General features: G+C 42.3%; 1 protein-coding gene across 1 annotated transcript in view; it reads left to right on the forward strand.

Annotated features, from left to right (window-relative positions):
- The first annotated feature begins 8,713 nt into the window (after nt 1–8,713).
- The window catches only part of ZSWIM8 (zinc finger SWIM-type containing 8), a 64,265-nt gene continuing 57,493 nt past the window's right edge, over nt 8,714–15,485 (forward strand). Inside the window, exon 1 of the mRNA XM_005152664.3 lies at nt 8,714–9,592. Within this exon, the coding sequence (XP_005152721.2) occupies nt 9,415–9,592 (178 nt within the window). The 5' untranslated portion in view covers nt 8,714–9,414. The remainder of the gene's footprint in view (nt 9,593–15,485) is intronic.

Raw genomic sequence — 15,485 nt, forward strand, 5'->3', positions numbered from 1 at the left:
AGATTACAAGTCTGTCAAGTCCTGTGTTTTGTATTAAAGCACTTGACTGCTGCCTTCATGTGGTGAAAAGGCTTGGGAGGAGTGTGTGGCATGAGCTTACTTGTTTCACATTGCCAGCTGTAGGATAGCTGGCTTTGGATTTTGAAAATGAAATATGAATCAGGAGGAAACTGAGCTTTACTTCAAGCAGTTTTCTAGCTTGTATAGCTACCGTATTTATTGGGATAGAGGAAGGCAGGCATTCAGAAATGACCCAATGGCATTAGAAAAAAATCTTACTTGGCCACAGCTTCTTATTTCTAATGGAAGAAGACAATATATTGCTTGGACAGCCTTGGGTTGCTGGGCTGTGTGCTGTGCAACCCTAAACTGGCATTGGCAGGACACTTATGAAATTGTGTTTATGTGTGAAAGTTAAAAGAGGAAGTAGTGCCAGCAAAGTGGATCTTTAATTACATTGATGATCCAGCTGGAATAATTCGTGTTTAGAAAAACCCTTGGGTTTAAGACATGCTGATGGAGGACAGGAGTAGGACAGACATTCAAACGAATTGGTGAAAACCCGGTGCACCACTTGATCTCTCCCTCCTTGCTTTTCAAATCCCATACACTCTTCCAGAAATAAAAGTCACTTTTCTCTGCACAGGTTTTCAAAACTAGCCTGTCTCTTGGAAGGAAGAAACAACTGCGCTGGATCAGCTTTACCAAGCTGTGTTGGTCTAGTGTCAGCTAAGCAAAAGGCCTTATTTCTCCCATCTGTTTAAATCTGTGCTGGCCATCATATTAACAACAGGGCAGCTGTGCCTCAAAAGGCTGAGCTGGAAACAAGCATAACTCAGTGCTGGGCTCATGTTCAGTTGCTGCCCAACAGAAGAAACAAATGGGCAAGAATTAAAATTGCAGCAAATTAATCTTGCTGGGAAGCGTTTGCTGAGCACATTGTGATTCCCAACCTGTGCCAGCCCTGGGGCTCAGAAGCCAGCAGCAGGTACCTGTCAAAAGTTTCCATGAGAAGAGGTAGCTTGCTGTCATGTTTGCCTGATGCGCTAGCCTGGACAGTGGGCCCTCCTCACTGAGAATGTAGGGAGTGGGGTGAAATGTACTGTGGCAATGTAACTGGACAATTCCACTGACACCACTTTGAAAGTTTATACTTCTCTGTTACCTTCTCCTCAAAAGCAGAACAAACCCCCTTCAAACAAGAACAACAACAAAAACTTCCTTGCAGTTTAACTAATCTGCTCTGCTTAAACCTGAGCTGTATACAGAGAAGAAAATGTGCTTCCAAAGGTTAGTTCCTTCTTTACTCTTTTCCCCCTCCCTGCTTGCAGGTACAGGCTTGCTGGAGGTAGAACAGGATTACAACCTCTGATGTGGGATGTTTAAGAGGAACAAGTGTACTACAGACTACTGAACACTGTGGCTTTTTTAGAACCAGTAACCAAACACCCTGGAGGAAAGCTCCTTTGCTTCATGTTTACCACATCATTATCTCTAGCAAGACTAAGGAGATTCTGTGATTCAGCACAGCTATACTTACTGAGTATCAACAGAAACCCTTTCAACTCCTCAAATATCTCAACCACAGGTAGGTTGATGAAGACTTGAGAAATCTTTATTGTCCTACAAGGCTTTTCTTCACAGTTAACACAGGTTTAAAACCTGTTTAAACTGCTGCAACTTTGTTGTTGATACTTAGGGGTGATGCACTGTTTGAATCGGATGCCCCTGTTCAGATAGGCAGGAGTGTCCACACATAAGAAGCCTGAAGAAATAAGCAAAGAGCATGCCACTACACTACTAAATTCCTACTACTATTATATTTAACCATCATGAATAAATATAGGTTGCTAGATTCAACACTAAGTATGATAATAAAATTACATAAATGTACTTTTTGTCCCCCAAGAAGACACGGGAAATTATCTCAGGAAATGTATTAAAGTTTTGGATGGTAAGCTTTACCAGTCTTTGTCACAGTATTTTGCTGAAAATTAAGATCTGCCTTAAAATGGTAATAGCCCTTGAGTCAGCTCACAAAGCAAACAGCTGTCAATACCATTAAGGGCTAGTCACCTACCTAGAGAGGAGAGCTGAAAATAGAACAACTGATTTACTCTGGGAATCCATTAAGTCTCCTAAAGGAGACGGATCCTGTTCAGAAGGCTTGCCACCTGAATATATCAGGCATATAAGATCCTCAGGCAAAACAGAATGAGACAAGCACTCTTTCTCTATAAATATCAAATAATCTTAGGGATCAACTGATTTGTTTTGCAGAGCAAACTGCAATAGGTCCTACTTGCTCAAGTAAGTGGCTCTAGTGAAAAAAAAATGATAAAATCTTTTCTCCCTTGCTTCTTTCAGAAACAGAGAAGTGACAGGGAGGAGCTACCTCTGTATCCAGCAGCCCAAGTAGTTTTCAGTCATTGTGACATGCAGAATATTTTGTTAGTGTCTCCTCCTTCTTACACGAAAGAGGACAGTGCATTTTCTTACATGGAGCACTGCTGTGTGGTTGTGGCAACCACTCTTCTTGTAAGAGAGAGCCTTATGCTGAGTTGACAATTGAACCTCCCAGTGAATTCCGACAGCATTGGCTAGATTGTTAAAATAAAACTCCTCACATCCCTAGCTCCAAAGTTAGATTATTTTTCCGAGGAAAGGCTTTGCAGAATACAAAGACTTTTTATTATCCATATAATATTGTACAGTGCTGTTCCTGCACTTCAGAATCACCTTTTCTTAGCAATCTATTACTCTTGTATTTAAGTGCTAATGTATCTAATCTTCATATTTTGAAAGACTTCAGTGCTGACAGGCAGCTATAATGCAGATTTTGCTATGGCCAGTTTAATCTGAAGGAGCAGCTTTGTGAGAGCAGATCAAGGTACCTCTGAGTTTGCTGGATTACTTCAGTTAGTCAAGATCTGCTTATATTGCAAAATTGTGTATGTTGATCTTGACATGAATGAATGGGCTTCCTATGTCTCCCTAACAGTGATCCTTTACTTAACCACCTGACTGTACCCTCAACAGCAAATGTGATTACCATTTTGGGTTATTAAAACTGTAGATTGATAGAGAAGGAATGTTGCAGGTAGAAACATTCATTGATTTTTTTGGGGAGAAGACTGAGAATAAGCCAAAGAACCTATGTTTTGCTTAATGCCTGCATCAAAAGATGCTTCTCAGGGCATTTAGCAAGCTTTCATGTATATGACATTGCTAGTTAGGGTAATACACTCTCTAGACAAACCGAGTTATCAGTTGGTGAATTTCCGCAAATGGGGTATCTGACCTGCTCTCTAGACAAAGGAGAAACAGATTACTGCTTTCACAATCTTTTCACCTTAGCTGAGGAAATGTCCAAATGTGATATCAACTGAGATAAAGAGGACTTGCAGTGTAACAGTTTTCTTTCTTTCTGCTCTGAGAAATGAAGAACATCTCTTTGCCTTTCCTTTTAGCTTGATGCTATTCCTTTAATTTATCTATGAACTTCCAGTACATATTAGAGCCTGCCAGACTGTCAGCTTTGGTAATGGCAGAAGAGAGAACAAAGTGTGAAAAAAACCCTCAAATGCTCCTGCAGGTTACTGTGAAAGAAAGAGGGAAATATACTTGAAACCTGTGAAATAACAAGATGCCAGACTAAATATGCTCAGTTACCCTTGCAAGCTATATTATCTATAAATGGCATCTTATGCTTCCTGAAGAGTAGCAGTTGTGTTCATACACAAGGTCTTAGCCATAATTATTGTCACCTGCTTTTTAAAAATAATTCTAACAATTGTTGCAGAGTGTTCACTTACTGACTTCATTTCCATGTATGTATGTAGGTACCTGTCACTTACTTACCTCACGAACAGTGAATTCACTTTTGAATAAGGCTTTAATATCAGGCATACATTCATACTCTGTAAGATTCCAAAGAGAGAACCTTGGACACAATGATTTCAAAGTCTCCTGTGGGAAGGATTAGTCAAAGACTGGAAATCTTTCAATCCAAATGGAGGAAATTTGTTTTCCAGAGCTTGTGATTCCTCAGGGCAGCTTTACTTTCTGCTTCCCAGTATGAGATGTCTGGGAAAGCCCTGTACATCCTGCACAGCCACTCATCTAGTTAGAAGCAGAGCAAGTGGAAATCAGCTGTGTGCTGTCCCTTCTTTTGTGCTAAAGCAGTATTTGCTCCATCAGTCCCACAGGCCCAGAGTTTTGAAATAAATAACAAGTTGGTTGTAGCATGTCTGGAGATGTTTAATATCTGTTATTAACAGTGATCAGTATATGGTGAAACAGTGGTCTTCTAGGAGGAACAGGAACTTAAGATACAAGAATTATCTGCATACTGTCATAGTGCCAAAGCACAAGAAAGCATTCTTCTGCACAGCCAATATATTACTTAGACAGAAAGCCATAAGTGTGCTTTAAAAATTTGCCTTTGCTTGTCATTTCTGAGTGCATTACTGCATGTGAGAAGACAATTAAATCATTTCTGTGTCAGAATGTAGCTAACAGCTGGGTCCCATTGCATCAGCCGTGATAAAATCTCCAGAGTGCTTTATTTTGTTACTGAGCCTGTGTTAGATTCAAGCCATAGCAAGGAGATGTGTTTTACTTCCCATGCAATCAGAAATAAAACCACACTGGGTATGACTTGTAGAGAACCACAACTCACCAGTGAGGAGCAGCCCATTCTAGGGTACAATGCAGACTCTGATTTTTTGTCCCCATTGAGAGCTTAAGACAGGAAACAAATGTAAATGTTGCAATTCTGCTCCAGGGTATGCGTGAGCACTCATATGTGCCTCTCATATGAAATGCTGCATTGTGAAGATTGTGTGTAACGGAGGCAGAGGAATTTTGAACAGCAATTTCCTTTCTCTGAAATAAGAAAGGAAAAGGGAGGTGGGGTGGGAGGATTACATCCCCATAAGGGAGAAAGTATCTCAGTGGCAACCTTGTCATCTTTGCAGGATTTCTTCTTGGATTTCTTTCTTCCTAGCAGAGAACTGAAATTGACTGCTGGAATTGTCAGATGCTATTTTTCATGGTCTTCTCAGCAGTGACTGTAGTTTTGTCTATTGGGAGGTTCATGATGGAAAATATATGACTGTTTCATGCAATAAGTTGGCTGGAGGATGAGTGTTTATGAACTCCAGGGCCTTTCCAAGCCATAGCCCTGAGAACAAGGAGAAGAGTTTAATCACACCTGTACACCCTCATGTTGTCCAGGGGAAGAACACGCCCAAATCTGGTCTGCACAAGGCAGAAGACACATTTTTTTTCAGTCTCTTGAAATGGATTTTAAGATAGAAGTGCAAATATTCACCCTGCTTTGCTTGCCTCATTACTTTCAGCACCTCTTCCATTGCTTTCAGACTGTGGTTTCTGACAAAGTAAAAGCCAGGTATGTTTGGAAATTTCTGCAACTTGTGGTATCCCAAAGCTGGAATGGGGGCTTCTCCAATTCAATGCAGTTAAACATAATGTGCTCAAGACCCCTTATAGTTTGAAGCATGTTACATTAGTAAATATACTATTCCTCCTCTCCTCTGCCTTTTCCTAATGTAATAGTATTCTCTGCTGGATTCTGGTAGAAGCTTACAGTGCTGAGTTGCACATAATGTTGATAAAAGAAACCAGTAAGTAGCACCAGGCTTATGCCATCACTGTATTTGCCTGCCCATTTATGCCATTTCAAGTACCGTAACATTTAGGTCAGGGTGCAGAATCTCGCTTATAATTACCTCTTCATTCCTTGGACACAATGTGTTTAGTTTCTTATTCTGCTCTTCTTTCATCTCCTCTTCTCCCATCAAAAATGCACGTGAAAATGTCAGCTGTGTTTTTTTATTATTCTTTTACAATCTTCTAAATATTTCTTTCCTCACCAGGGAAAACACTTTTCCTGCAGGTGAAACCTTTCTTTCATGCAAAACTCATGTTTTTATACACAAAGTATTTGTGTATAAATATCACAACATATTATGATACCTTCATGTATCACTGCTTTACCATGCGGCAGAGATTCTCTGCAATGCCCTTGACTCAGACTGCTATTGATATAACCTGCCAGGATTCCCATTATCTGGCAGATGTGTCTCTCTCTTGAATTACTGCTGCTGCTGTGCACTAACAGGTCACTTGGCAGCACAAATTTGATCCAGCTGGGTATCAGTGCAGGACAGCTTTTCTGTTGGATTAGCCAAAGGTCAAACTTTTTGTTTGCTAGGTATTACACTGCATTTTGAGATAGACTTAATGCAAGTAACTTGGTAGAAGATTAACAAAACCCCAAGTCTGGTAAATTCGTAGGTGAGAGGGAACTAAGGCTAAATCTACCTGAAAAAATAGAAATGATAGTCCCAAACCTCAGATCACTGACAATGGGAAAAAGAAAGAGAAGAACCCATGGGCTAAGCAGTGAAGTACCAAGTGCAGAGAACAGTGTGGTGCCAGCTAGTATTACACTGATGAAGATCCTCCTTCAGATGTCTGTGGAGAGCTTTCCATCATCAGTGGCGTCCCTTTGCATGAGCTCAGCACTGGTGGTTTTGAGGATATCAAGCATCCTGTCACTGTTATCTTTGTGGAACCAAGATCTAAACATTTTGACTTTGTAGAACTAAAGGCAAAGCATTTTATTTGATATTCTAAATCCCCAGGCTCCATTAAATATCACTCTCTGACCCTGCATGCTGTAGAAAGGGACTGAGCACAGTAATTACCTGATTGCCTGACTGTGTCGTTAGCGTACAGAGTAATTACAACAACTAGTGTTAATTAATAGTATTGCTTGCTAGCTGAAAACCAGGTTCTAGACAATTCTGTTTTCACCAAGGAAGAGCTCTGAATTTCAGAGATCCCACTTTGATTTAATAGGCTTTGATATATATTTTTTTGTGTAACAGATTATTAAATATAGTATCACCCATGAGGTACCAAGCCTTGCAATATGTATGTGTGCACAGATATAAATGAACTCTTCCTGTGAATGAAAATGTACACAGATAACTTGATGGCAAACACTTCTGAGAAAAAGCACAAGACTACTCATGTTGGCTAAAAAATACTTCTTCATGCAAAAAGACATGAAGTGAATACTCTTCTTGTGTATCTATTACCTCAAAGGCCTCCTCAAGGGGATCCCTGAAAGGAATTGTATAAGTAGTTTTAGAACGGTAGCTCTGGAGAAGCAACACATTGTTAGATGAAGTCTGGGAGAGATTTGAGCACTGCAGACTCTCCCTTTTTCTTTACTGGTAGGAAAGCCACTGGCTGCCTTTGCTCATGGTCCTGGCCCTTCCCAGAAGGAGGCACTGAAGGACTGGACATATGCACACGTAAACACACTTCTGTTGGTGGACATTTTAGTAATGTATCTTTGTGTTCAAGACCTTGAACTATTTAAGGACAAGTCATGCAGGGAGTTTCCTTCGAGGCCCATCTCTTAAGACTCACCGTGAGCACCATCCACTCATTGCTGTCTTTCAGTACATCATTCTTTCTTCCCTAGCTCTTATTTATTTATTTGTTTTTCCCAATAATTTGCTGATTTTCCTCTGTTCATGTGGGAAGGGAGCTGCTGTTCAGCTGACTCTCAACTTATAGCAAAACCTTACTATTTGGTATTTTACCAGTCTACTCTCCCAATAAGGCAACAAACTACACCTCCAGAACAAAAAAGTACAGAAAAAACTCGAAACATACCACACCTCCTGCTTTTGGAGTCTGTGGAATATGAAACCCTTACCTATCCTGTGCAACTCTGGTTTTAATGTTGGGACTTGTTGAGACTCCTGCAACTCCTATCTCTGTTGGAAAGCAAGGGTCTTTGAGGAAAGGGATTATTGTGGCATTTTTGAGCAGGGCTTATTCTTCTAAGAGCCATATTCTCCTCATGGCTTATTTCCATTGTGTTTTTTCCCCGTTTCTGTCAAGTTCACTATTCATCTGAATCAGATGAACACAGCAGCAACTCATTTGAGGTATATTCCAGGGTACACTCCCACATTTCCGCACAACTCGTGCTCCCCGCTGCCTCGGGCAGTCCGTGCAATCACAATAGACGAGCTATTGCTTTACTACAGCACGGCAGCCCGCTGCTCCAGGCTGTCCCCGGGTACACCCGCTTGTTACGGAGCGGCACCCAGGCGCCGGCCGAGCACCACAGCCTATTCTAGCGGCGTGCCTAAGGCTACGGGGCTTTTCCACAGCCAGTCTGCTCTTCCCTTCTTCTCTGACCCGGGAGGGACGAGCCGAGGCTCACTGGTGAGGAGCTGGGCCTCCGCTCGTCCCTCCCGGCTCCCCTCACCCACATCCAGCCCGCACACCGCCTCACAGCCCTCCGCCATCCCACCATGCCTCGCGCGCCCGCCTCAGCCTGGTAGCGGAAGCCGGAAGCCCCGCGCCGGAAGCAGGGCTCAGCTGGAGGAGGAGGAGGGGGGGGTGGCGCAGGTGAAGCTGGGAAGCGCGGAGCCATCTTGGTGCCCGCGCCGGGCAGGGAGCTGCTGCCGCCGCCGCTGCCGCCGCCGCCGTCGCGCCAGGACAGCGAACCGCTCGTCGGGCCGGGCACGGGGGGGCGTCCGCGCGCGGGGCCCCGCTGGCCATGGGCACATAGACCCGCGGGGGCGCGACCGCGACGGGAGCGGCGGCAGCGGCGGCGACAGGCTGCCCGCTGCCCCCCCGCCCCTACCGCCAGCGACCAAGAGCCGGGCTTTCCCTGCCTGCCGCCGCCCGCGCCCCCATGAGGCCGGAGCCGCTGCCCGCCGCCCGCTGTCACCGGTGACGAGCCGCCCGGAGGTCGCGCCGCCCCTGCCGCGGGTGTCCCGGCCCTGCCCGGCCGTTTTTAAGCCCCCGCGACCCGGGAGGGAAGTTGTCCGTCCCCCCTCCCCCCGCTGTCCCTTCCTGCCCTGCCTCCGGTTCCTGCACCGAGAGTGAGAAAAGCACAACCTCAGGGAGACCCGGCCCTGCGCACAGATACTGGTTCTACCCGGGCAGCAGTCCCGGAGGAGGAAACCGGCCCTTTCTCTTGTCTTCCAGCGCCGCGGCCGTCGGAAGCCTTCACCCCTCCGTGTGCCCGGCAAGCACCTGTCCCGCCCGGGGCAGCTCCCGTAGACTGACCACCCCTTTGCGCCTCAAGTACATTTTATGGACATAAACATTTTTTTCCCTAAGTTTTTAAAGAACCTTTTTTTTTTTTTTTTTCATTCTGGGATTTTTACGAGCTTCCCGTTAGTTGATTTCCTGCTTCTCTCGCCTCAGATAGTGCAGGCTCTGTCAGTATGGGGACTGAATCGAAGCTGAGGTTTTAGGAACTGCAAGAGCCCTCAAGCCCATCCACCTGCTCGGGGTGAGCAGTGCTGTTGCTGTCTTTCTTCTTTTCCCCCGCGTCGCTAGTTGGATGTGATGGAACTCATGTTTGCGGAGTGGGAGGACGGGGAGAGGTTTTCATTTGAAGACTCTGATCGCTTTGAAGAAGACTCTCTTTGTTCCTTTATCTCTGAGGCGGAAAGCCTTTGCCAGAACTGGAGAGGATGGAGGAAGCAATCGGCAGGACCCAATTCTCCCACTGTCAAAATGAAAGGTGAGGTCACCCGTTTTCGTTGGGATGCTCTTTGGACTCGTGGAACCTGTGGGGTAAGGGGGGTGGTAGGTGAGGAAATGTGTGGAAGGAGTGGCAAAGCTGCAAAGAGAAGCTGTCAGGATAATTTTTGACCAAAGACTGAAAATACAGATTTACTGAGGATCTTAGGACAAAGCTGTCTTTTGGGTGAGGTTCACCTGCATACACTCTGTAGTACCATCGTACTGCTGTTCTGAGTAGTTTCTGTGGGCTGGCTCTTGGAAACCTGAAAACAGTTCTCTATAGACAAACTGTAGACTTGGCTGAGAATAACTACACATAGGTTCCCACTTTCTTTGATTGGAATGCACTTTAACGGGGTTTTGGAACTGCTATAAAACTACTCATGTAGAGGCAGGTAAGCTATCATTGTATAGAGGAGTCTGTTTTCCTTGTCAGTTTCTGTACATTTCTGTCTAGTAAATAAGCAAACTTCCTTTTGCAGCGGTAGACAAGGGGGCCTTAAGACTGTCACAAAGAAGTCAGCAACAAAGAAGTCAGCAAACTACAGTGTGTCTACTTCAAGAGTTGTTGTATTTCCTTTTTTTGGATAGTATGTGATAGCAGGCAGGAAAATAGATAACATAAACAATTAGAATGATTTAAAATCATCATGTAGCTACTAACTCTTTGCTTGATTTTATTTTTTTTTAATCAAGTACAATTTCTCTCTTATTCTGATGCATCTTGACCCTAGAACTCAAGTGGTGTTTACACCAAGCAGAGCCTAGACATACAGTTGTCAGAAATTAGACAAGCCCTTTCTAGTCTTCCTTTTATTTCCTTTCTTTTCATTCAACCCAGTGTCAGTGCTTTTCATGTTATTGCTGGCTTTTGTGACCATCACCTGCCTCATTAATATCTCCTAGCCTGGAACTGCAAAACTTCATTCTCTTCTGAATGTTGACCTTAAATGAACAGAGAATGCAATTTACATTGAATTGTGCTGAAATCTAGCCAAGTTACACTAAGGACAAATGTTCACTTGTCACTGGGTTAGGACCAGAAAGTACATTTGCATTAACCATAGGCTTTCCAGAGCAGCTTAAGTTCTAAATTCATAATACATTTGAAACTATCCCAGTCCGAGGTATGTAAACACCTGTCTCTTGACAAGTCAGGGTTAGAGTTGAGGGCAGAATGGAAGCTTCAAAAAAAACCCCAAAACCCAACCCAAAACAAGGGAGAGTGGGAGAAATGCTGACTGCATGTCCAAGTTGGATCGCTCTCTTGGATACTGCTGCCAGGACACATTGGGTTTAGTATGGAATACACTATTGGTGTAAAGAATGGGAACACTGTTGGCATTGTGCTTTCTAAAGCAATGAATCTTGAGATGTAGAAATACTCATTAGACACAAGGGAAAGCATATAAACTTAATGTTTTGCTTTCAATCTTGTTGCATGTTAACTTGCTGGAAAGGAGCCTAAGTTTTGAAAACATAACTGCTGTGGATATAAAGACATCTCTAGTTTGGCAGACATGTGAAAGTGGTTTGTGCATCCATACAAGTCTGCAGCCTACATATAACTGATGTTTGAAAAGGTGTTTGGTTTTGTTCATCACTGCAATGTTTTTAGGCAACGTTCTCCACTGGTTCAGTGTATGATTGTCAGTTTTTCTGGGTCTTGGCCTAGTTCCTTTAGGTCTCTTGACCAAATTAAAAGCAGGCCACAATTTCTGTCTCTGCTGTCATCTACTTGTTGCATTAAAATGAAAAATCACTTAAGTAGATACTGTGTATTTGCAATCCTCAGTCTCTTTCCTGACATAAGAAGTATAATGACTAACATTATTGTTGGAATAATTGTTATTATTTGCACCACATTGAGACATTGCTGTTCCAGGTTCTGCAAACATGCATGGGCAGGGGTGCTTGTAATTGGTTCGTATTTCTTAGGCTTTTTCTGTAGAGAGACTTTATTCCTTTGTAAAAAGTTTTATTTTAACAAGGGAGACATTCTGAAAGGATCCTGTTGCCTGCTTTAAGGTCTTTGCTGGCCTTTGCAGGCTCTGCTCAGACTTATTTGGAGAAGTATGTGGACATGGATTTGCTGCCTAAATAATTATTTATCCACTCTATGAAGTCACATACAGATGTTCACAACATGGAGCACTTGCAGGGACTACACTGTATGCAGTGCATTTGTGGCCAGCAGGTCTGGTCTGATGAAGGATCTGTCATCATCTGGGATGTCCTTGGATTTCAGAACTCCTGCATAAATTTAATTATTTTGAACACCTCTTGTTGACAGTGGTTTTGTACTAAGAAAGACCAGTTTGTATTGAGAGCTTGCTGGATCCTGAGGTTGTCAGTTGTAGTGAGTCTTCTGAAATGTGATCATTCTGAATAGAGCTTTGTGTTGTTATTTCCAGCTTACGAGTTTGCAGTGGCCTGTGATGTAGTTGCCTATGCAAACAAAAAATGAGGTCAGACCCTGAGGTTTTTTGGTGTTAAACACTAACAGGAGGATCTGTATTCTGCTAGTCTTTTACTCCAGTTTGGAGCTCAGCCTGTGTTTTCATTTGGAATCAGCCAGACAAGTTACATAATAGAAAGGATTTCTAGCTTCTTCAATTGTTTTCAATTTGTTCTTGTGAGCATCCAATTCTTTGTTAATTAGTTCCAAGGGAATCCCCCTGAGAGTGATGGAAGTGCTGTTGGCTGGGGAGTCCTCTTCTTACACAAACAAACTGCCCCCTCCTGCCTTCCCGGTTATGTCTTAGTTAGTTGTTGCAGCTTTTTATCTTCTTCTTCAGTATTTCTGCTATTATGATTATGCTTACTGTAAATTTAACAATAAGGCTTGGGGTAGCTGTTGCAAATATGCAGTGTTCAGTGCTTCACTGCAGAGGGTCACCAGAAAGTTGAGTTACTCACTTATTTGTTGGTCACCCCGTCAACTTCCTAGAAAGATGATGGAAGGTAGAGAAAAATGTCTGAGTTTTTCTAATATTGTCATTGGAATAGGATTCCTTATAGAACTATGTACCTCCAGTAATTACATAAAAAAAAATAGGAATGTGAATGGTTGATTTTTCCTTGTTTAATTTTCACTGTGGTAAAGTCCTCTTATATCACTTTCTAAAAAGGAGTTTTCTCTTTGAATGTGGAATTGCTAATGTGACGGAGGAAGGCACTGTGTCCACTGTATGGATGCCCTTAGATTTTGAAACTGCTTCCATCTCCACTGACTCACTTGTACTGACATCCCAGAGGAAACTTCAGCAAAGCGTGTTGATTTGGGGAATATGAAGAGTCCTGTCATAATTTTGAACACTTATTTTCAGAATGACTTGTTCTGTAATGAGACTGCCATGTTTGCCTGGTTTTACCCCTTGGGTTTTGGTTGTTTTTTTTTTTTCCATTTTGAATGAGATATTGCTTGTAACTGAAGTTTGACCATCATCATCTATGCACATCATTGATTAGAAGCTTTCAGCTAGGCAGCCAGGGGATTCAGCTTTGAAGTTAAGGTGATGGATGGTTTGAAGAACAGTATCTTTGCAGTGTATTCAGAACCATCTGGTTCCCTGAGTTGGTTTTCCACTCCAGCAAACTTTCTCCAATCTCAAACTACATTCCACCAGTTTGTTACCTTTCTACCAACAAATACATAAACTTGCCTTTTCTTTGCTTTTCTGGACAGTCTTTTTGTTTCCAGAAACCATTCTGAGAACCATTCTGATCCCTTCTCACTTTTTGAAACAGTTGTATTTTTCATTGGTAATTGAAGTAAGTCTAGTGTTTCTGCAAATGTTTTGTTACCAATTATCTTCACATAAAGATTTTTGTAACAGAGGACTTAATGAGTGTACTTGAACATTTACTCTGATCTCCCAAAACCCACTGTGGCTTTGTTTCTTCTTTAAAGCTTCTAAGCTCTTTCTCACCCTTAGTCCTTTGTCTTTCACAGTTTCTGAATAAGAATGTTTACCAAGCACTTAAGAAGTTGCCATAAATACTGTAGGATTGCTAAATACTATGATCACAATATTTTCGCTCAGTTTGTATTTGTTCATTTTCACCAGCTTCTGCTGGAAGCGTGCTGATGAGTGGTGTTGGAACTGTTTTCAGTAGACAGCTAGTGAAAAAGCTTTATTTTTTCCTCTACTGTAAGCTTGAGCCATTGTGTACTGTACTGCAAAATCCTCTCAAACTTAACTAAGAACTGATGCGGGCAGTGATCTCCTAGAAAACATTCCCGTTATCCAGCCCCAGACAGTTTATGATCTTCCAAACTGTTTGGAGTGCCCACAATGTTAAGTTCTGGGCACAGTGCCTCAAAAGTAGAAGCTGTAGAGAGGAAATCCTTGGCAGAGAATAGACAACACCTAAGGTGAGGATATGATAAGTTTAGAGAGACAGTCCGATCAAAGTCTGAGCAGTGTCTACATTGCTACAACGACAATTCATTAATGTATACAAGCAAAGAATAAGTGGCTTAGAGAGCAATGCTTCTTCCTCAGCATTGCCAGTTACTAGTAAACTCAAGTTAACTCTTGCTCAGGAGCACAGCAGGAGAAACATGTAGTCTCTTTCAAATTCATACTGTGTTCTTTAGACTCTTGCTCTTTTCAGAAAAGAAAGTTGTTGCCGTCCAAAGCATGCTCACTTGAGTGGTGGACTTGGAAATGAAGACTGTAGTTCGCTGCTGTTTTGCTACTATTACGGTGTATTACAATATTACAACTGGTTGTTGGGGTTTTTCCTACTTTATTTGTGTCTCTAGTATCCAGAGGCAGATTATGCAATCAGTTCACGCTTCTGGGAGGTGCAGGTGTAGTACCTGTTGCTTGTTGTGTAAATTAAATTCTTTTTAATTTAGTGCAACACATGAAAAATCTGGTTTAGCCCAAATATACCTGTTACAATATATCCAAGCTTACTAATAACATTAAAACTTCAAAACAGTAACTGTTGAGCAAAAGTATAGTTCCCTAATGAGTTTCTTTATAGAAGTGACAGAATCTTAGAAATATTAATGTTGGTGAGAAAATACTGTGGTGCATATAGAATAAGCAGAGATCAGGTGTCCAAAGAGTAAAGGTAATGTGAAAGTGAAGGCTGAGCTGCTACTAGAAGATAGGTTTCTCTATATTTTTTTCAGCTAGTAAATGAATTTCACCTATTTTTGTACTCTTCCATAGTGGCTGGTGATGTTGACTTGCTATATAGCAGCAGCATAGGTCCAAGTTGAGAAGGGGACTGTCTGGGTTGTAATACAAAGTGCAAAGGGGACATTGATTCATTAGAGTGGAAAACACCACAGAGGAGCTCTAGAGACAGTCATCTGTTGAGACTGATTGGAATAATTAAATACACTGTTTCAGAGCCAGGATGGAGATTTTGAAGCTGTCTAGAAGCTTCTACTATACAAAAACTTGGTTTCACAATGCAGTAATACCTTTGTCTTTTAGAAGGATGACAAGTTGAATGACTCTCACACATTTTTCTCTTCATTTGCATTTTCCTCTGCCTTTCTGAGGTAATTCAATATGTGTACCCCTCTCTTCAGAAATGGGTACTGGAGAAACCATGTAAAGAAGCTATCAGGGAAAGGTGCTTTTTTATTACTGAGATTTTAAGTGACCAATCCAGTTTTAACTCTCCTGTGGTCTTCTGGCCTTTTCCTTTAGATAAGCTTCTCTTCCCTTCACAAGAAGTCTTGCACATTCTAGTTTGAAGTCTCATCTTTGCAGTGACAGATGTCTCATTTTCTCCTGTCACATCTTTCTTTCTGTCTTCCATGGATTTTTCTTTTTGTGTTTGTTTTCTCCTTCCTTTCACCTTGAGGAGCTAGATCTGCATGTTGCTGAATGACCAGAGATCACAGATGCTTTGTTTGAATT

This window comes from Melopsittacus undulatus, chromosome 8 (genome assembly GCF_012275295.1).
Source record: "Melopsittacus undulatus isolate bMelUnd1 chromosome 8, bMelUnd1.mat.Z, whole genome shotgun sequence".
Lineage (NCBI taxonomy): Eukaryota > Metazoa > Chordata > Aves > Psittaciformes > Psittaculidae > Melopsittacus > Melopsittacus undulatus.